The sequence below is a fragment of the Ascaphus truei genome, chromosome 6 (genome assembly GCF_040206685.1).
Source record: "Ascaphus truei isolate aAscTru1 chromosome 6, aAscTru1.hap1, whole genome shotgun sequence".
Lineage (NCBI taxonomy): Eukaryota > Metazoa > Chordata > Amphibia > Anura > Ascaphidae > Ascaphus > Ascaphus truei.
The window spans coordinates 38,457,992-38,480,166 of record NC_134488.1 but is presented as its reverse complement, the minus strand read 5'-3'; the positions used below and the strand labels follow the sequence as shown (position 1 = coordinate 38,480,166).

General features: G+C 44.7%; 1 protein-coding gene across 1 annotated transcript in view; it reads left to right on the top strand.

Annotated features, from left to right (window-relative positions):
- The window catches only part of LOC142496922 (indolethylamine N-methyltransferase-like), a 71,938-nt gene extending 50,185 nt beyond the window's left edge, over positions 1-21,753 (top strand). The window contains exon 3 of the mRNA XM_075604024.1: positions 20,897-21,753. Within this exon, the coding sequence (XP_075460139.1) occupies positions 20,897-21,326 (430 nt within the window). The 3' untranslated portion in view covers positions 21,327-21,753. The remainder of the gene's footprint in view (positions 1-20,896) is intronic.
- Positions 21,754-22,175: the final 422 nt, after the last annotated feature.

Sequence of the window (22,175 nt, the reverse complement as noted above, 5' to 3'; positions counted from 1 at the left end):
GATGTGAGGGGGGAGGGAGGTGAAGGGGGAGGGGAGGGAGGTGAAGGGGGGGAGGGGAGGGAGGTGAAGGGGGGAGGGATGTGAAGGGGGGCAGGGAGGTGAAGGGGGGCAGGGAGGTGAAGGGGGGCAGGGAGGTGAAGGGGGGAGGGAGTTGAAGGGGCATGAGGGAGGTGAGGGGGGAGGGAAGTGAAGGGGGGAGGTGAAGAGGGAGGTGAAAGGGGGGAGGGAGGTGTGGGGGGAGGGAGGTGAATGGGGGGAGGGAGGTGAAGGGGGAGGGAGGTGAGGGGGGAGGGATGTGAAGGGGGGCAGGGAGGTGAAGGGGGGCAGGGAGGTGAAGGGGGGAGGGAGTTGAAGGGGCATGAGGGAGGTGAGGGGGGAGGGAAGTGAAGGGGGGAGGTGAAGAGGGAGGTGAAAGGGGGGAGGGAGGTGTGGGGGGAGGGAGGTGAATGGGGGGAGGGAGGTGAAGGGGGGAGGGAGGTGAGGGGGGAGGGATGTGAAGGGGAGGTGAGGGAGGTGAATGGGGGGAGCTAGGTAAAGGGTGGGGGAGGTGAAGTGAAGTGAGGGGTGGAGTTAGGTAAAGGGGGGGAGGTAGGTGAAGGAGGGAGGTGAAGGGGGGAGGTGAAGGGGGGGAGGGAGGTGAGGGGGGAGGGAGGTGAGGTTGGGAGGGGGGTGAAGGGGGAGGGAGGTAACGATCGGGGGAGGGAGGTGAAGGAGGGGGAGGAGGTAAGATGGGGAGGGAGGTGAATGGGGGGGAGGGAGGTGAAGGAGGGGGAGGAGGTAAGATGGGGAGGGAGGTGAATGGGGGGGAGCTGAAGGGGGGGAGGGAGGTGAAGGGGGGAGCTGAAGGGGGGAGGTGAAGGGGGGAGGGAGGTAAGTGGGGGAGGGAGGTGAAGGGGAGGGTGGTGAAGGGGGGAGGGAGGTGAAGGGGAGGGAGGTGAAGGGGGGCAGGGAGGTGAGGGGGGAGGGGAGGCAGGTGATGGGGGGAGGGAGGTGATGGGGGGAGGGAGGTGATGGGGGGAGTGAGGTGAAGGGGGGCGGGAGTTTATGGGGGGGAGGTGAAGGGGGAGGAGAGGGAGGTGAAGGGGGGTTTGAGGTGAAGTGGGGAGGGAGGTGAAGGAGGGAGGGAGGTGAAGGGGGGAGGGAGGTGATGGGGGGGAGGGATGTGATGGAGGGAGGGAGGTGAAAGGGGGGAGGGAGGTAAAGGGGGGAGGTAAAGTGGGGGAGGGAGGTGAAGGGGGGAGGGAGGTGAAGAGGGGGAGGGAGGTGAAGGGGGGAGGGAGGTGAAGGGGGGAGGCAGGTGAAGAGGGGGATAGAAGTGATGGTTTGGGAGGGAGGTGAAGGGGGGGATGGAGGTGAAGGGGGGATGGAGGTGAAGGGGGAAGGGAGGTGAAGGGGGAGGGGGGGAGGGGGGGAGGGGGGAGGGAAGTGAAGGGGGGGAGAGAGGTGATGGGGGGAGGGAGGTGAAGGGGGGAGGGATGTGAAGGGGGGGGAAGTGACAATGTATCCGGCATCCGCTTGCTCCCGTTTCCGTTCCCCCCACTGTCTCTGACGGTCGTCCATCTGCTCCACCCCCCCCCCCCCGGAGGCGAGAGACAGCGTGTCTGCAATTGTTGTGCCCTCTCTCCCTCCTGGCTGTCCACTCCCCCGCTTGGTCTCGTCCGGCCGGTTCCCCGCTGACTGTAGCGGCCGGGGGTGTTAGGTGGCAGTTGGCACAGGTGGTGTGAGGTAAGGCGGGAAGGGAGGCCCCGGCAACAGGGGTGTGATCGGGGACGCGCAGGGGTTTGAGGCCCAGGCGGCGGCAGGTGTGTCAGCAGGGAGGCTGTAGGCACAGGGGTGTGAGCTGGCAAGGGAGGCTGTAGGCACAGGGGTGTGAGGTGAGAGGGTAGGCTGTAGGCACGGGGTGTGAGGAGGTGGTTTAGTTACTTACCTGGGCGGGAGGTGGCGGCAGCAGCTGGTGTGTGTGTGTGTCACTGTTAGACCACACCGGCCAATGAGAGGTGTGCGGGGGCAGAGGGCCAAGGGAGCCATCTCATTGGCCGACGCAGAGTGACAGGCCAAAGGTCAATGTGATTGCCCCTAGACACAGGGACATACAATGTTTTCAAAAATATATATAGATAGGCGTATGTAACAGTTACAGACCAGATTAAAACGTGAGACAGCTTTAGTTTTGAAAGAACTTAGACTCGTAGTGGCTGTGAGAGTCTCCATAGATTGTTCCATTTTTGGGGTGCAGAGTAACATATCCAAGTTTATCCTAGATACTATATCTCTTTGCACATAAATACAGACATGCACATATCCACTTTTATCACACTCCTTGCTTTTATCTTTTCCTCTCTCCTCCGTCTTGCAGCTTTCCTTGTCCTCTGCATGCATGTGGCTGTGCTTTATGTATCTCTCTGCCTCTGCCACCTTGATGAATATCGTTGCCCCTTTGTCTGTGTGTACAGTATCCTTTATGTCGCATGGTACTGTATGCCAGTGCACATTTCCTGTCTTGTTTGAATTGTCAACTCCTTACAGATGCAGCCAGTTGTATCTCTAACCTGATACAACACATGTGCTGGTGAAATGTGGACCAAACTTGGAATGTTCACAGCAAAGTGCATAACAGGTTGGAATAATCCATCAGGATTAAGATAGCCAGAGTCTTTGCTTCTGAATGGGACACCCACAGTTAGTCCTGCATCAGTCTGGAAGAGACGCGCAGGGAGAGTAGACATAATCAGTCACTGATGATCAGTCACCGCGATGGTGCGGATTTTATTTTAATAACATATCATTAAAACAGTGTGTCTCCGGAGTGGAAGCATTTAAACCCCGAGAACCCCCTGCTTCTTGAGTTAAAGACCCAAGTATGAGGTGCTGGTATCTCCGCCATGTTTAAATCTCCCGATCACGTGGGCCGCGACGCGGGAGAATTAAACATGCAGTAGATACCGGCACCACATACCGGGGCCTGTATCTCGAGAATCAGGGGTTTCTAGGGGATTAAATGGTTCAGCTCCGGAGACCCCCTGCTTCAATAATATGTTATTAAAATAAAAGCAGCTTCATTACCTTGGCAGCTTGCAGCTAAAGTAATGATTTGTTTAAAAAACTACCGCGTTTGTTGGGGTGTTAGGGGTGGTGAAGGTGGTAGTTGCCCCAGGTGGATAGGCCTACCTGGAGGGTTGCGGGAAGCGTTATCCCTCAGTGGAGCGACGGAGCCCAGCAGCAAACACAGGCCCGGCAGCTGAATGTAGAAGTTGGGCTTGGCCGGGACAAATCTCAAGCATGTAACATGTACATGATACATGTAATGTATCAAACACACTGCAGCTCAGCAAGGTCTTAAAGCTGCAGTTCAGGCTCCCGTTTTTTTTTTTTTTTAGTTTTTTTTTTTTAACTTCAATAGTTTAATGTGGGCAATCTCTACTTAACTAAAAAACTGCATAGCTGCCGGTCAATTCTCTGCAAAGTTTGGCGACATCTTTAAATATGGGGAATGTAAATCGTTGCTATAGGAACAAGCATGCTTGTTAAAATAGAATACAAGAAAATTGGTCTTTCAAAGTTGTTTTTTTTAAAACAGAAAATGCTAAAAGTATTTTTTCTTACTACAGAACTGAATTATTAAAAAAAACACACATGCAGGATATTGCCTGAACTGCAGCTTTAATTAACCTTTATATCAAAGGCTTAGGATTTCCACTGTCCGCCTTAAGGAAAGTGTTCTCTGAATTGATTTTTCTGAACACATCTGATTGAATATGCTGATTAGAATCAACGTACAATGACAAATCCAGATATTCGATTTTTTGAGGGTCAAATAAAAATGTAAAATTTAAGTTATAATCATTACTGTTTAGATGGTCCACAAATTCCGTCAGTGACCTTACATCACCTTCCCAAATCATAAACAGATCTTCAATAAGTCTCCGATAGAAAATAATATTATTTTGGAAAGGGTTAACGTGACTATAAATGTGAGTGAACTCCCAAGAACCCATGAAAAAATTTGCATAAGATGGTGCGAATGAAGTACCCATTGCTGTGCCACGTGTCTGTAAATAAAATCGTGAATTAAATTGAAAATAATTGTGTGTTAATAAGAATAATATAGATTCTATAATAAAGGTGGATTGTGCAAGTGATAAAAGTGAATTATTATTATTTGTTTATTGCAATGTTTATTGGGGCAATTGTCCCCAATAAACATGCTATTATGCCTTCACCCCTTCATTGCTTTAGCAGCTATCCGCTATGGTAATGAAGCAGCATTCATTTATTTTAATAATACTGACACAGAAAAATGCTGTTTCTTTTTATTTAAGTAAACTATAAAACATTGAGTCACAAGATGGTTTGTGATTTCTCAACTAGCAGAAAGCCAACAAACAGAATAATAGCAAATGCAATATTGTATAATATTAGAAGTCCCAATATGTGAAATAGGAATCCTTGTGACCAAATAAAGCTCAGTATGTTCCAATGTTAATATTAGTTCTCATGACTTGTGAGACGTCATATTTAAATTTTAAAAGGACTTTTAAGGAAGTAAAGGACTTATCCAACATCACATCAGAAGCAACAGAAAGATTGCACCAAAGACAATGGATTCCAGCCTCCACAAACATTATCATGATGAAGAATTTGATCCAAACGTATTTGTAGAATCCTTCTTCTGTGATGAAAAATATAACCTGATAGATGAAATCGTGGATTACCCTTTGAAACAATTGCATGAAACATTTTCTTCAGGTTTGTATATTTGTTGTTGATATACATTGAATTTGTGGAGACAAACAGATATTTTTATGTACAGAAAAGGAGTGCATAATTATTACACGAATACAACATGGGTTTACTAATAATTTATTTTTTATCATACAGTAGATTGTTCTGTTGTATTTCATACATCATACACAAAAACTAAATGCCCAATACATAACTCCAACATCATTGCAACTCATATCTTATACTTAAATGATATAAATCATATAAAGACATTCACATAATTTGATGCATCAAATTAATACCTAAAAACTACATTATTAATTACACAAATTATTCAATGATAATATTGATGGTGCTTTCTCATATTCCTGACCTCTGTTCCATTATCTTATATAACTGTGTAACTGTCTCTGTTTTCAGCCATATATTGCACCTTTACACCTCTTAGCTGTCTTTCTAAACAACAGGTTGTGTGCTCGAACACCTTCCTCACAGTCTCTGTGTCTCCTTGTGGCAGCATTTAAAAAAATGGATACCATCTCTGGAAACACGTTTTTTTCATTTTCTTGTCAGCAGGGAGGCTGTAGGCACAGGGGTGTGAGCTGGCAAGGGAGGCTGTAGGCACAGGGGTGTGAGGTGAGAGGGTAGGCTGTAGGCACGGGGTGTGAGGAGGTGGTTTAGTTACTTACCTGGGCGGGAGGTGGCGGCAGCAGCTGGTGTGTGTGTGTGTCACTGTTAGACCACACCGGCCAATGAGAGGTGTGCGGGGGCAGAGGGCCAAGGGAGCCATCTCATTGGCCGACGCAGAGTGACAGGCCAAAGGTCAATGTGATTGCCCCTAGACACAGGGACATACAATGTTTTCAAAAATATATATAGATAGGCGTATGTAACAGTTACAGACCAGATTAAAACGTGAGACAGCTTTAGTTTTGAAAGAACTTAGACTCGTGGTGGCTGTGAGAGTCTCCATAGATTGTTCCATTTTTGGGGTGCACAGTAACATATCCAAGTTTATCCTAGATACTATATCTCTTTGCACATAAATACAGACATGCACATATCCACTTTTATCACACTCCTTGCTTTTATCTTTTCCTCTCTCCTCCGTCTTGCAGCTTTCCTTGTCCTCTGCATGCATGTGGCTGTGCTTTATGTATCTCTCTGCCTCTGCCACCTTGATGAATATCGTTGCCCCTTTGTCTGTGTGTACAGTATCCTTTATGTCGCATGGTACTGTATGCCAGTGCACATTTCCTGTCTTGTTTGAATTGTCTACTCCTTACAGATGCAGCCAGTTGTATCTCTAACCTGATACAACACATGTGCTGGTGAAATGTGTACCAAACTTGGAATGTTCACAGCAAAGTGCATAACAGGTTGGAATAATCCATCAGGATTAAGATAGCCAGAGTCTTTGCTTCTGAATGGGACACCCACAGTTAGTCCTGCATCAGTCTGGAAGAGACGCGCAGGGAGAGTAGACATAATCAGTCACTGATGATCAGTCACCGCGATGGTGCGGATTTTATTTTAATAACATATCATTAAAACAGTGTGTCTCCGGAGTGGAAGCATTTAAACCCCGAGAACCCCCTGCTTCTTGAGTTAAAGACCCAAGTATGAGGTGCTGGTATCTCCGCCATGTTTAAATCTCCCGATCACGTGGGCCGCGACGCGGGAGAATTAAACATGCAGTAGATACCGGCACCACATACCGGGGCCTGTATCTCGAGAATCAGGGGTTTCTAGGGGATTAAATGGTTCAGCTCCGGAGACCCCCTGCTTCAATAATATGTTATTAAAATAAAAGCAGCTTCATTACCTTGGCAGCTTGCAGCTAAAGTAATGATTTGTTTAAAAAACTACCGCGTTTGTTGGGGTGTTAGGGGTGGTGAAGGGGGTAGTTGCCCCAGGTGGATAGGCCTACCTGGAGGGTTGCGGGAAGCGTTATCCCTCAGTGGAGCGACGGAGCCCAGCAGCAAACACAGGCCCGGCAGCTGAATGTAGAAGTTGGGCTTGGCCGGGACAAATCTCAAGCATGTAACATGTACATGATACATGTAATGTATCAAACACACTGCAGCTCAGCAAGGTCTTAAAGCTGCAGTTCAGGCTCCCGTTTTTTTTTTTTTTTAGTTTTTTTTTTTTAACTTCAATAGTTTAATGTGGGCAATCTCTACTTAACTAAAAAACTGCATAGCTGCCGGTCAATTCTCTGCAAAGTTTGGCGACATCTTTAAATATGGGGAATGTAAATCGTTGCTATAGGAACAAGCATGCTTGTTAAAATAGAATACAAGAAAATTGGTCTTTCAAAGTTGTTTTTTTTAAAACAGAAAATGCTAAAAGTATTTTTTCTTACTACAGAACTGAATTATTAAAAAAAACACACATGCAGGATATTGCCTGAACTGCAGCTTTAATTAACCTTTGCCGTACTGACACAGAAAAATGCTGTTTCTTTTTATTTAAGTAAACTATAAAACATTGAGTCACAAGATGGTTTGTGATTTCTCAACTAGCAGAAAGCCAACAAACAGAATAATAGCAAATGCAATATTGTATAATATTAGAAGTCCCAATATGTGAAATAGGAATCCTTGTGACCAAATAAAGCTCAGTATGTTCCAATGTTAATATTAGTTCTCATGACTTGTGAGACGTCATATTTAAATTTTAAAAGGACTTTTAAGGAAGTAAAGGACTTATCCAACATCACATCAGAAGCAACAGAAAGATTGCACCAAAGACAATGGATTCCAGCCTCCACAAACATTATCATGATGAAGAATTTGATCCAAACGTATTTGTAGAATCCTTCTTCTGTGATGAAAAATATAACCTGATAGATGAAATCGTGGATTACCCTTTGAAACAATTGCATGAAACATTTTCTTCAGGTTTGTATATTTGTTGTTGATATACATTGAATTTGTGGAGACAAACAGATATTTTTATGTACAGAAAAGGAGTGCATAATTATTACACGAATACAACATGGGTTTACTAATAATTTATTTTTTATCATACAGTAGATTGTTCTGTTGTATTTCATACATCATACACAAAAACTAAATGCCCAATACATAACTCCAACATCATTGCAACTCATATCTTATACTTAAATGATATAAATCATATAAAGACATTCACATAATTTGATGCATCAAATTAATACCTAAAAACTACATTATTAATTACACAAATTATTCAATGATAATATTGATGGTGCTTTCTCATATTCCTGACCTCTGTTCCATTATCTTATATAACTGTGTAACTGTCTCTGTTTTCAGCCATATATTGCACCTTTACACCTCTTAGCTGTCTTTCTAAACAACAGGTTGTGTGCTCGAACACCTTCCTCACAGTCTCTGTGTCTCCTTGTGGCAGCATTTAAAAAAATGGATACCATCTCTGGAAACACGTTTTTTTCATTTTCTTGTCAGCAGGGAGGCTGTAGGCACAGGGGTGTGAGCTGGCAAGGGAGGCTGTAGGCACAGGGGTGTGAGGTGAGAGGGTAGGCTGTAGGCACGGGGTGTGAGGAGGTGGTTTAGTTACTTACCTGGGCGGGAGGTGGCGGCAGCAGCTGGTGTGTGTGTGTGTCACTGTTAGACCACACCGGCCAATGAGAGGTGTGCGGGGGCAGAGGGCCAAGGGAGCCATCTCATTGGCCGACGCAGAGTGACAGGCCAAAGGTCAATGTGATTGCCCCTAGACACAGGGACATACAATGTTTTCAAAAATATATATAGATAGGCGTATGTAACAGTTACAGACCAGATTAAAACGTGAGACAGCTTTAGTTTTGAAAGAACTTAGACTCGTGGTGGCTGTGAGAGTCTCCATAGATTGTTCCATTTTTGGGGTGCACAGTAACATATCCAAGTTTATCCTAGATACTATATCTCTTTGCACATAAATACAGACATGCACATATCCACTTTTATCACACTCCTTGCTTTTATCTTTTCCTCTCTCCTCCGTCTTGCAGCTTTCCTTGTCCTCTGCATGCATGTGGCTGTGCTTTATGTATCTCTCTGCCTCTGCCACCTTGATGAATATCGTTGCCCCTTTGTCTGTGTGTACAGTATCCTTTATGTCGCATGGTACTGTATGCCAGTGCACATTTCCTGTCTTGTTTGAATTGTCAACTCCTTACAGATGCAGCCAGTTGTATCTCTAACCTGATACAACACATGTGCTGGTGAAATGTGGACCAAACTTGGAATGTTCACAGCAAAGTGCATAACAGGGTGGAATAATCCATCAGGATTAAGATAGCCAGAGTCTTTGCTTCTGAATGGGACACCCACAGTTAGTCCTGCATCAGTCTGGAAGAGACGCGCAGGGAGAGTAGACATAATCAGTCACTGATGATCAGTCACCGCGATGGTGCGGATTTTATTTTAATAACATATCATTAAAACAGTGTGTCTCCGGAGTGGAAGCATTTAAACCCCGAGAACCCCCTGCTTCTTGAGTTAAAGACCCAAGTATGAGGTGCTGGTATCTCCGCCATGTTTAAATCTCCCGATCACGTGGGCCGCGACGCGGGAGAATTAAACATGCAGTAGATACCGGCACCACATACCGGGGCCTGTATCTCGAGAATCAGGGGTTTCTAGGGGATTAAATGGTTCAGCTCCGGAGACCCCCTGCTTCAATAATATGTTATTAAAATAAAAGCAGCTTCATTACCTTGGCAGCTTGCAGCTAAAGTAATGATTTGTTTAAAAAACTACCGCGTTTGTTGGGGTGTTAGGGGTGGTGAAGGTGGTAGTTGCCCCAGGTGGATAGGCCTACCTGGAGGGTTGCGGGAAGCGTTATCCCTCAGTGGAGCGACGGAGCCCAGCAGCAAACACAGGCCCGGCAGCTGAATGTAGAAGTTGGGCTTGGCCGGGACAAATCTCAAGCATCTCACCCCTTCTGCCAGGGGCCCTGTTCCCAGCACAGAGGATATATTGCTCTGGGAATTCCAGTCCAGAAGCGTGGAACCCCCACAAACACGACTAGGCAGACATAGGGTGACCAGATGTCCCGGTTTTGCCAGGACAGTCCTATTTTTTTCTGTCCTATCACGGTTGCCGGTCTGTTCCGGAAATGTCCCGGTTTTTGGCCATGGTCCCGTTTTCGGCTGCGCTACGCGAGTCGGAGGCGTGAGTATTTTCAATGTTGGGGGGTTGGGTTTAGACAGAAAATGCTTGGCTGCAGGGGATTGGTTGAAGGATGCCGGGGGTGGGGCTTTGTAGAATGCCGGGCCACAGGGGATTGGTTGAAGGATGCCAGGGGTGGGGCTTTGTAAAAAAAAAAGCCTGGCCGCCCGCTATCCCCGGCTTTCCCTCCCCCAGCCCTCCATCCAGCCCCTGGCTCTCCCTCCCTCTGGCACCCGGTCCCCGGCTCTCCCTACCTCTGGCACCCGTGCCCGGCTCTACCTCCCTCTGGCACCCGGTCCATGGCTCTACCTCTCTCTGGCACCCGGACCAGGGTCTTCCCCCCCCATATCACACACTCACCCTATCCCCCCACCCCCCAGAGCCCACTCATAGCTGCTCGCGAGCAGTGCAGAAATTCTGGTGCCTGCTGCTAGTGAGCACGTGCCACAGCCAGCTGCCTCCTACCCGAACCCAGAGCCGCCTCCGCTGATGCCACCTTCGCCGAACCCGCAGCCACCTGAGGTAGGCGTATGGGGGGAGAGTTGGAGAGGGAGATGCAGGGGGGTGAGAGAAGCAGGGGGGATGGGAGATGCCGGGAGTTTGGGGGGGAGAGATGGGAGATGCGGGGGGTGGGTATATGAGGATGATGATAATGTTACCCGTGTGGACCAATTTTTTAAAATATTTATGGGGGTGGGCTTTTAAAAATGTATTGGGGAGGCGGGGGTCTGGGAGGCGGGGGTCTTTTTAATATGTATTGCGGGGTGGGGTTTTTTGGTATGTATTTTGTGGGGGGATTGAGTGGGGTAATTGATGGAATGTAGGGGCGAGTGAGAGGAGAGCGGTGGAGTGAGTGAGGAAAAGAGGGAGTAAGATACAGGGGAGATAAATACATGCGAGGCGGGAGGAGGGAGAGTGAGTGAGACGGAGGGGAGAGAAATACATGGGTAGAGGGTGGGAAATAGAGGGGGCTCATGAGGTGTGAAATTAACCTAAGGCCGTGCTTATAGTGCTGGCGACCCTGATGTCATGCTGTGGTCGCTGGAAAAATATAATTGAAGTGACTTCCAGCGATTGCGACCAAGCCGCCGCGCCGTCCTGTCGCTTCTACTATAAGCGCATGCGACGGTGTCAATACATTTGTTTTGACGTGACGTCGCCAGCACTATTAGCGCGGCCTAATATGTGTCAGCCAGGTAGGGGTTCCCCGAGATTTTTCAAAATACTTCAAGGGTTCCTCTAAACAAAAAAGTTTGGAAATCACTCGTCTAGTCTATCTCCTTAATCCTCCTAGCAGAGCTAATAAGTACTGTAAGTAGAAACATATATTTATAAGGCCTCGTTCAGGGTGCCTGCTTCGCTACGTTCGTGCGCTTACGTGCGTGCACACGTTCGAAACGAAGTATGTAAAGTTAATATTGGTTGTCAGAATAGCAGCTACCCTGTAGCCGAAGTACAGAGTTGACGCTTGCTACAGTTTCAATAAACAACTCAAAGTGTTTTCTCAAGCTGCAGCAGCGTCACTGGTACTTCGGCAGCCAATGAAATCATTCATGAGAATGAGTTCAACAGTGCAACACCGATCCCCAAGCTGATGTCTGTCGCCGGCCTCCTGGAAGCTTGAAAAGATCTGCTGGGGATGATGTGCACACATCGCCCAGCAGACTGACGTGCGCACATGGGGGTGCACGCCCTTCACACCCTGTCTTGGCACCCTGAACGAGGCCTGATACACAACCCTATTTCCCCTATTTATTTTGCAAATTGTAATATTATATACACAAGCCACAAGCTCACATCAGGAATGAGGAATGTCAAATTTTTAAAATGTCAATTTTAATTAATGTCATTTATTTATTTAATTTTAATGTCTTCATGTCTTCAATTTTAATTAATGTATTAATTTTTTATTAAGTACAGTAGAGATTAGATAGTACATTTCAGATTTCAGGCTGCAAAGTGGTTTGTTTTATTTATTCCTCTGTGCACACAAATGCACACAGCAGCCCCCACGTCTATACACACAAATGCACACTGCAGCCCCCACCTCTATACACACAAAGGCACACTGCAGCCCCACCTCTATTCACACAAACGTACACTGCAGCCCCCACCTCTATGCACACAAACGCACACTGCAGCCCTAACCACTATTCACACAAACGCACATTGCAGCCCCCAACTCTATACACCCAAATGCACACTGAAGCCCCACCTCTATACACACAAACGCACACTGCATCCCCCACCTCTATGCACACACAAACGCACACTGCAGCCCCACCTCTGTATTCACACAAATGCACACTGCAGCCCCACCTCTGTATTCACACAAATGCACACTGCATCCCCCACCTCTGTATACAGAAAAACACGCACGCTGCAGCCCCCACCTTTGTATACAGAAACACATGCACACTGCAGACCCCACCTCTGTATACAGAAACACACGCACACTTCCGCCCTACCTCCATATACAGAAACACACACTGCAGCCAGGGTTGCCACCTTCTATTGAAGGCTAACCCGGAGATAACATTTTTTTAAATCTTTCTATTATATAGTTATTTATCTTGCCTTTGGCTGTCTCCTCCCCTACAAATTCTGTCAACATGGCTGCGCGACGTCACGTAATGCCCATTGCCATAACAACGAGCCGCTCCATGACACTACGCGGCATCAAGTTGACATGACAACGGGACGCATTATGGTGACGAGGCATCACGTGATGCCACATTGTCATGGCAACATGTCTCGTCTGACGTTAGTGTCTCGTTGTCATGGCAACAGGGGGTGTGACGTGATGTACAATGTTTTATAAATAATTTTTTTAAGTGTCCCGGTTTTTCAGTCTGAAAATCTGGTCACCCTAGGCAGACACTGTGGGGCTTATGCAGAGAGGTACGTACCGGAAAGGCTTAAATCCACCACAGGATTGGCATTTAATTGTTTCCTATGCAGGGTACTCCGGTAGCGCGGTGTGCATTAAATTGTTAAGTAGGCGAGTTTCACTTGACGTGAAACCCGCTTTCTGAGGCGCGCGGTATCTGGCCACAATACAGCCAACTTTTGGTGGCGGGCAAAATTTCACCCGAACGCGCCATATAGTAGCTCCGATTGGCGCGTACATGCGCATCGGAGCTACTGGAATCGTGCGTGTTTTTGCAATGGTGAAATCACGCTTCTCGCCACCCGTCTGGCGAATTTGACTTGGCCCGCCATGTTCTCGCCACTTACTCTTTAAATGCTGACATTTTTGCCACAAACCTGGCGAGATTATCCTTACCGTACCTCTCTGCATAAGCCCCTGTATCTGGAACCGCAGAACTTTGCTTTTTCAGCTATGACTAAGAGACCATAAGTCTTGCTACATCTGTGGACCCCTTTATTGGCAAATATGCATGCAGTCTCTGAATGGGTTATCTTATTGTTCGTTCTGGGCTTAGTGTCACCTAATGCAGAAAGCAAAGTAACAAATGAAGGCTTTCAGTGAGATAAAATGTAACACAGATAATGCATCATTTGGATATACATACTCATATTCCTGCCGTATGAATAGCCCAATTATATTGTATTGAGATAATAGAACATTTAGTTGTTCTTTTCTTTTAAAAAAATAAATGCTTTTTAAATATAATAAAAGTGTATTTTATTATTTTTAACTGTTGATGCAGGGCGTGTGAGAGGAGACACATTGATTGATATCTCCATGGGCTCAATAATTTACCAACTCTTTTCTGCCAGTGATATTTTCAAAGAGATTATTGTGATAGAATTTACTGAGCCCAATATCCAGGAATTTGAGAAATGGCTTAAAAAGGATCCAGGAACTGCTGATTGGTCATACAGTATGCAGCAAAGGCTCTTTGTGAACTAGAAGGCAACAGGTAACATACAGTATTTCCAAGTAATTTATTTTAAGACAAATAGTACCTGTATGTGCCAGTGATCTTCTCCCCCATCTTCATGTCCCAACTTGTCAACAGGTCATTTAACAGCTCGGAAAAGTTCTAACTAATGTCCTTTACAAATAAGCGCCTTTCTCCTGGTCATCACCCATTCACCTAATTAATGATCATAACCTTATAGTGTACACTTACATTCTACACTCTTCAGGTAGAGATTGTTCTCTACCAATGTTTATATTTTGTACATAGTGTAATAAAAAGGGCGGGGGATATTAATTATTTTATTAAATCGTGTACTACATGTGGCTACAGTTTGACTTAAAAATACAAAGAAATGGATTTATGGCCTTCCAAACCAGGCCTATATTTTACAGGACTGATAGAATTTAGAGAGACGGGCATTTGTTTCGCCAGAAATGGGATTAAATTATGTCTCTTATGACTCTCGTAAGACAGACAAAAGGATGGGGCGCAGAAAAGAGGGAAAGAATCACTGAGTGTTCAAAAAACACATTTTATAGTAGCATAAAAAAGTACAAAGACTTACAATAAAATAAGGATCATATGGATCCAAGTACACCACGCAGGTATAAACTGCAATAGGAGCTCCGTAGTCCAGGCAAAATCCCCCTCTCTGGATCGCAGTTGGTATGTGCTGAGGGGAAGTTCCAGACCGGCATCCACTTGTAGTCTTCCATGCACTCGTGTAAGCAATATTAGGTTTACAGCGTCATCACGTTCATACCCAGCATGCAGTTGGCTCGCCTACGCGTTTCTTGTCACGTGGGACACTTCGTCAGGGCAGAGCCACAATTCTCATTGGAGCTAACTAAATACAGCAAGCTGACCAATGAATAGCGTTATAACTCGTCTGGAAGATGATGTCTTCAGCCTTCCAATTAGTAAATAGATCACAGCAACATACATCACAACAAATAGCAAACATATAATACATAAAACAGATCAGTTTGCTATTTGTTGTGATGTATGTTGCTGTGATCTATTTACTAATTGATATCTTACACTTTGATAAAGGGCACACGGCCCAAAACGTGTTGGTGTGGTGCTTTTTGGCTGCTTTTTTGGGATATGTTTGATCCTGTTATGTACTTGTGAGCCTCCTCCTGTTTTTGGCAGTGCTCTGCCTTTATCTGCTTTTTCAATTTCTATCACCTTGCTGGTGGATCAGCACGCCGTTTAAGGAAGGAACCACATTTGGACCATACTGGAGGAGAAGTGAAGCTGAACAGTGAATCACCCTTGTGGGTTCATGCTTATTTAATACAGCTGATGGGACAATTGATGAACTAATATATGTGTCAGTGTACACTAGGTACTAGTCCCTTTCCCTATTAGGGGTACTAAGTTATTCATAACCTCAGTACAGCGGTCCAGGCGGTTATTTATACGTGTATGGGACTGATCTGTTTCTTAGCCGTGCACCCTGAACCTTGCAGAACCCTCCAGAGAATGCCTTTGAAGCCAACTCTAAAAAGATTGTGTTTATTAAGTTGTCACAAGGGCCACATTTTATTTCCACCTCTGTCAGACAACTGCCCTTATCTCGAGACTCTACCAGCAACATACAACCCACCTGGCACATTTAGTGGGCCATACAGGATAGGCCCCCCTAATTAAGTCAAGCACAAACCCGGAAAAAGTCCTGACTTGTTACAAACCTAACATGACACCGAGCGGACGCCTCCTAGCAGTGGGATGAAACTGCTGCGGCTGCAGCTGCTGACTTAGCAGGCTACAACCCTCCAACTCGGCACCCCGCCTCCTCTGCCTACACTGTAGGATCGTGAGCTGCTGCAACGGACAACCCCAGTCCCCATCATCTAAGTTATACTATGGGTGGCCAGTCAGAAGGTATTTTTTGAGGTCACTGCACCTGATAGAGGCATATACTATAGCCGCTCCTCTGACAGACATACTCCCTAAACCGTGTATTATCTGGGGGGTCCATATTATTAGCCTCATTAGGGGTAACCCACACACACTTAGGGCAACATTACTCTGTGCAACACTCACTGTGGACAACATCTTATGCACTGATTTACACTGCTATGAGCACTCTGATTAAGTACAGTGCTTCTGTTGCCTGCTATCTGGGAGACTCCACTCAGTGAACCTCTGTATTTCCATCTAGCAGAGACTCCATTCAGTGACCTCTGCATTAATTGTGTTATATTATTCTGAGGCTATAACTGGATACGGTCACTGAACCGTGCCTCAGGGCACTAGCAGAGCACGCTTTGTGCTTGCCCTACGCAGAGGTTACTACTCACTAGCCACGTAGTTAATAGCTATGTTTGTGGTTTTATTTTATGTTATATGTATTACTCTCTACATCATTTGTTGACTTCATTTGTGTTCTGGAGTTGACATACACCCCTACTCTTTGTGGTCTATGTATACGGATGTAAGGGCTTTATGACCCACGAACTGTATATGAACCGCCTCTTCAGATCCAGTATCAGCATACTTTTCTATAGTTGTGCTGGTTTTTGATAATAGAATTCCTGCCAACAGGACAGGTTTTCAAGTCTGAAGTTACTTTGTGGCGAGACTTTGCAGTTTTCTGTAGCCCACACCTAGGTGGTGTATTGTCTTCAATTATCTTCCATACACCCATTTGGGAAGATCTTTTCTTGGTTTGTTTTAAGGGACTGGCCGTGGACCATTTCTACCATTTCCCTCTATACAATATGTTCTTACTATTTGGTGATTAAAAGGTTTTTAATGTTATCAACCATATCACTCTGATTAACCTTTCTGAGTGCATTCAAGGAGGAACTTGTCTGTCTGTTTATGTTGTTATCATAGTATTTATCCTCTATTGCACCAGTTTGTGTGTTATTTGATTTCATATACTATCCTCATTTTTGCTGACGCGGGAGCTTCCCCTTCCCCTGTCCCCTTCCCTTCCCCCACCCCCAGATTAGCCTATTAGGGGTACTAAGTTATTCATAACCTCAGTACAGCGGTCCAGGCGGTTATTTATACGTGTATGGGACTGATCTATTTCTTAGCCGCGCACCCTGAACCTTGCAGAACCCTCCAGAGAATGCCTTTGAAGCCAACTCTAAAAAGATTGTGTTTATTAAGTTGTAACAAGGGCCACATTTTATTTCCACCTCTGTCAGACAACTGCCCTTATCTCGAGACTCTACCAGCAACATACAACCCACCTGGCACATTTAGTGGGCCATACAGGATAGGCCCCCCTAATTAAGTCAAGCACAAACCCGGAAAAAGTCCTGACTTGTTACAAACCTAACATGTTGCATTTTTAAACCCACCTTTTTACACCATTTACCCCTGAAGCACTAGACGCATTAAAAAACATAATATATCATGACATTTTCATGACAGTGACAGATGGTATATTGGTATGGAGTGAGGGGAGATAGTACTCATTTCAGGGACCTCTGCGGAAGGTGAAAAGTGGTCTGCTAGATAGCTGTCTATTAAACCCTTTCCCATATTATTTATTTATAAAATGTTTTCCAGGGTAATACATTGAAAGTTACCTCTCATTTTCATGTATGTGCTGGCCACAGTTATGATGACAAATATAACATTGTTACAAATACATAGTTACATAAGTGAACAGGGTATACATTATATACAAGACATTGCACGCACAGTTAAAGATAATATAATTATAGGTGTACGCAATAGTTACAAACAAGATTAAAATGTGAGACAGCTTTAGTTTTGAAAGAACTTAGACTGGTGGCGGCTGTGAGAGTCTCCGGTAGATTGTTCTAGTTTTGGGGTGCACGGTAAGAAAAGGAGGAGCGTCTGGATACTTTGCTGAACTTTGGGACCTTGAACAGTTTTTTTGATCAGATCTCAGATGATAAGTGCTGCATGTGGTAGGGGTGAGGAGTTTGTTTAGATAGGCAGGTAGCTTGCCCAGAAAGTGTTTGAAGGCAAGACAGGAAAGGTGAACTTTGCGCCTAGTCTCAAGTGATGACCAATCTAGTTCTTTGAGATTTTCTCAGTGGTGTGTTGTAGTTGCATTGGGGAACAAAACAGCATGTTGAATTGTAGAGGGTGTCAAGTTTGCTCAGGTGGGTTTGGGGTGCCGAGCTGTATGCTATGTCCCCATAGTCGATAATTGGCATTAGCATCTGCTGTGCAATAAGCTTTCTGACCAGCAGACTTAGGGAGGATTTGTTCCTATAAAGTATACGTAGTTTGGCATAGGTTTTGGATGTTAGGGTATCAGTGTGCATCCCGAATGTTAAATGGGAGTCAAACAATATGCCCAAGTATTTAAAACTAGTAACAGGGGCTAGGGTGGTTAGATGGTCACAGGGGTGCTGTACGTGACACCAAGTGCTTTCATCTTTGCTTTGTATTATAATTATTTATGGTCCAATGTCTATTTGCTCACCTCTGTAGGTAAAGCACTGAGCACATAACCAGTGTTATTCAGCAGTTAGACTTCTACATATGTTTATAACACACATTGTAAGTCACGATGGACACCAATGTATTTACGGATGCCCCAAAACTGTGAAAACAGAAAAGTTGCTTTTATCCTCCTATAAATCCAGTCTAGAAAATGTCTCAATCTATATACAGTATCATTCCCCAAGGAATTAAAGTGTAAAGCAAAAGATAATGCCGCGGTTTCTCTGTGGTTTAGATTCGTCTTTGAGGTTTTGCTGCTGAAACTAAATGAGAAAAACCTCAAAAAATGTAATAAGTAAAAAACGAAATTTTATGAAAACTGAGAAAGTTTCCAATGTGGTTAAAGTTTTTAGTTACTGATAACTTCGTGAGTAATCTAGTGTAGCTCACTTTCCCCCATCCTATGGGAGATATGACGGCTACGGTGTGTGTGTGGTGCTTTACCTGTGGCTCACAAGAGGCCTGAACCTCTGCTGCTGGGAGCCTGGGGTTTACTTGATTCATCTGGTGACAGCGCATCCACCTGCAAGGGATCCCAATGGGGTGGGATAAGCCCCTTACTTGAACAATACCAATAATACACACACAAGTATATACTAACACCTTTACTGAACACAATAATATCGGTACCCTGTACCACACAGTAATATAGGCCCCAACCTGATACCACCAGTGAGTGTCCCCAAAGTACATTGGGTGCCAGGCACCAATATCCTGACGTCCCTTTTCCCAATATCAAGCCCACCCAAAGTGTAGGCGATAGCGCTATCCCGTGAAGTGTTGGTGCACTTAGTTGGGTACCAACCCGGGAGCGCCAGCACCCGGGTGATGCAGAGTAACACAGAGGATCTGTCTAATTAGACGTTGTCATCCACTATGGCGTCCGCCTCCGCGTTGGGTGAATTCCGGAGTGGATAATATTACTGTGCATCTCTCAAAGGGAGATAGTCTGGTCCCAGACCACAGGCCGCAATTACTGTGCGGCATCTTCACTGTGTCCCTGACACTAGAGAGTAATTGGGAAAGCATCCCTATCTATGGGGCCTTCCCTGAAGGAACCACAAGCTACTGTGAGTCGGGCCTTGCTGGGGCCTAATTGGGGTCTCTGTCCTAGTGCATGGGCCTACTGACACCCTGCACCTTCACCCTTACCTTGTGATGTCCCAGCTCCGACTGGCGTGATCTCCTGTGCGCGCCAAATGTATCTTTCTTGTTACAGGGGATTGCTGCAGCCCGACTGGCTGCTGTGGGCCATGTGTCCCTCAGAGGCTCATGGGTGTTGTAGTTCCGCTGCGGAGCTTTGGGTGTAATGACTGTGCTGTATGGTTGTTCTGAGCATGCGCAAAGAGTCCCAAGATGGCCGCCGCTATTCTGAATTCCTTCTGAGTATGCGCAAGATGTTACTACGCATGAGCGGCATTTCTAAAATGATGGCACCCTTACAGGCGTCCGCCGAGGTGCTCCGGCGACCAAGTCGCCCCTCCACCTTTCTGCAACCCATGGCACTGGCCGGGTGCGCCATGCACCTCCCCAGCCCCTGCCAAGGTAAGAAGGGGGCACACGGGGACTCAAAATGGGACCTGGCTACAGTAGCAACAGAGTCAGAAAGGGTAATTTATCAAGGTCTCTAGACTGCGAGAGGTGAACCAGAAACTTCACTACAGTTATCAATGGGATTTCTTCTATGATAAATCTGGTAAAGTTCTATAATGGTGAACCCCGCTTCAGCTGAATATTGAGTAAATGTTTAGGGGTAAGGTGCTAATGAGTAACGTAGTAGGTAAACAACAAAGAAGCAAGAACCCACTTAAAGCACTCAATGCCCCCTGTGAAGTATAGTGATAATATTAAAAATAATCTTTAATGCTAAGCTAATTAAAATAATGGGTGTTAAAATAAATCAAATGACACACATATATATTAACCCTAAGATGAGTATATATGACACTCCGGGTCAATGTAATAGAGGGACAGTTTGAGGTGTATTAGATCAAACAGTTTGATCTAATACACCTCAAACTGTCCCTCTATTACATTGACCCGGAGTGTCATACTGTATATACTCATCTTAGGGTTAATATATATGTGTGTCATTTGATTTATTTTAACACCCATTATTTTAATTAGCTTAGTATTAAAGATTATTTTTAATATAATCACTATACCTCACAGGGGGCATTGAGTGCTTTAAGTGGGTTCTTGCTTCTTTGTTGTTTACATGATAAATCTGGTGCAATTTTTGCACTGGTTTGTCCCTATTTTGCTGACCTTCGAATAGACCCTGTGATGCTAAACTTGCTGGAAAACCAGCAGTCTGTGAGTGACTCCAATGATTTACACTTTCAGTCTTGATCTAAAGTAACACAGGTTATTCCTACAGAAAGCTGCAATGCCCAAGTCATGGGAATTATGGGAGTTAATGGTGAGCCATATAAAGGAATAATGGGGGACATGTATTGCTGATATCTGCTGATACAAATAGCACATGCTTCAGCTAGTAATGAGACAAAGGTCCACATTTCCATACACTGAATATTCTGCCATTGTGAAAGGGCTTCAATGTGCGTTTTATAACTTTGTGCAACATATTTAGCTCATCTCTATTGTCAATGATTTGACTGACACATACAGTATATATGTATTCAGACACGAATAATAGTATTGTGTGTTTAATTTCAGAGAGGAATGGCAGGTAAAGGAAGACAAAGTAAGAAGAGCCGTCAAACAGATTGTAAAATGGGATGTTACTAAAGACAATCCTCTAGAGCCTGTCGTCTTGCCACAAGTGGATTGTGTGCTCAGCCTTTGGTGCCTGAGCAGTATTAGCAGAGACAAGGAAGCTTACCGGAGCAACCTGAGAAAATTTGCATCACTACTGAATATTGGGGGTCACCTGTTACTCTTTGTGGGGTTTAATATATCACATTATATGATTGGCGAGCACAAGTTTTTTATGCTGTCATATGATGAACATTTTTTAAGAGAGGCTCTCAGGGATGCAGGGTACGTCATTGAGAATATGGATGTGCTACCAAGCAAAAGGAACACTGTTATATCAGATTATGAGCACGCTGTGTATGTTATAGCGCGCAAGGAGAAGGAGGTTTAATTATCTAATTTAAAATGTGTATTTACATAGGAGAGATAATTAAGAATAGGAATTTATTATTACACGATTCCAGCAGTTTCAATGTCCAATGGCAACTTTCAAAATGTTGAACAGAGTATAATCAATAAATACCTCTTTATTTTCTTTCTTATTTCCATGCATAATACCTATTGAATTAACAAATCATTAGCAACATGTAAGAACACTTACAGATGTAGCATCTTCAACCTATCGGAAGTAAATTGGAATATTCATTGGAGTAGCAAAAGTGCATTCAGGGGATGGGGAATTGTTTAGGAAACTTTACATTGTTTTTCTGTTGAACGCTAAACTTTACTGTTGAACGCTAAAATCTTCCTGCTAAGAATGTACAGTAAAGTTTTATTGCTAATAGCTTATTATAAAAATAAATGATTTCCAAGAACAATACCTAATGGCATTGCCTTTTTCCCGTTCCTAAGGATCCAAATATTTGCATAATATTTTTGTTTGGAAAGACATACAGTTGTGTGAAAAAGAAAGTACACCCTCTTTGAATTCCATGGTTTTACATATCAGAACATAATAACAATCATCTGTTCCTTAGCAGGTCTTAAAATTAGGTAAATACAGCCTCAGATGAACAACAACACATGACATATTACATGTTTCATTATTTATTTAACATAAATAAAGCCAAAATGGAGAAGCTATGTGTGAAACTAAGTACACCCTTATTGCTTCCATAGGAATTAAGATGCTACGTAGCAGACAGGTGCTGCTAATCAAATGCCCTTGATTAATTGATCATCAGCAAGTGTGACCACCTCTAAAAAAGCCAAAGTTTTAGCAGTTTGCTGGTCTGGAGCA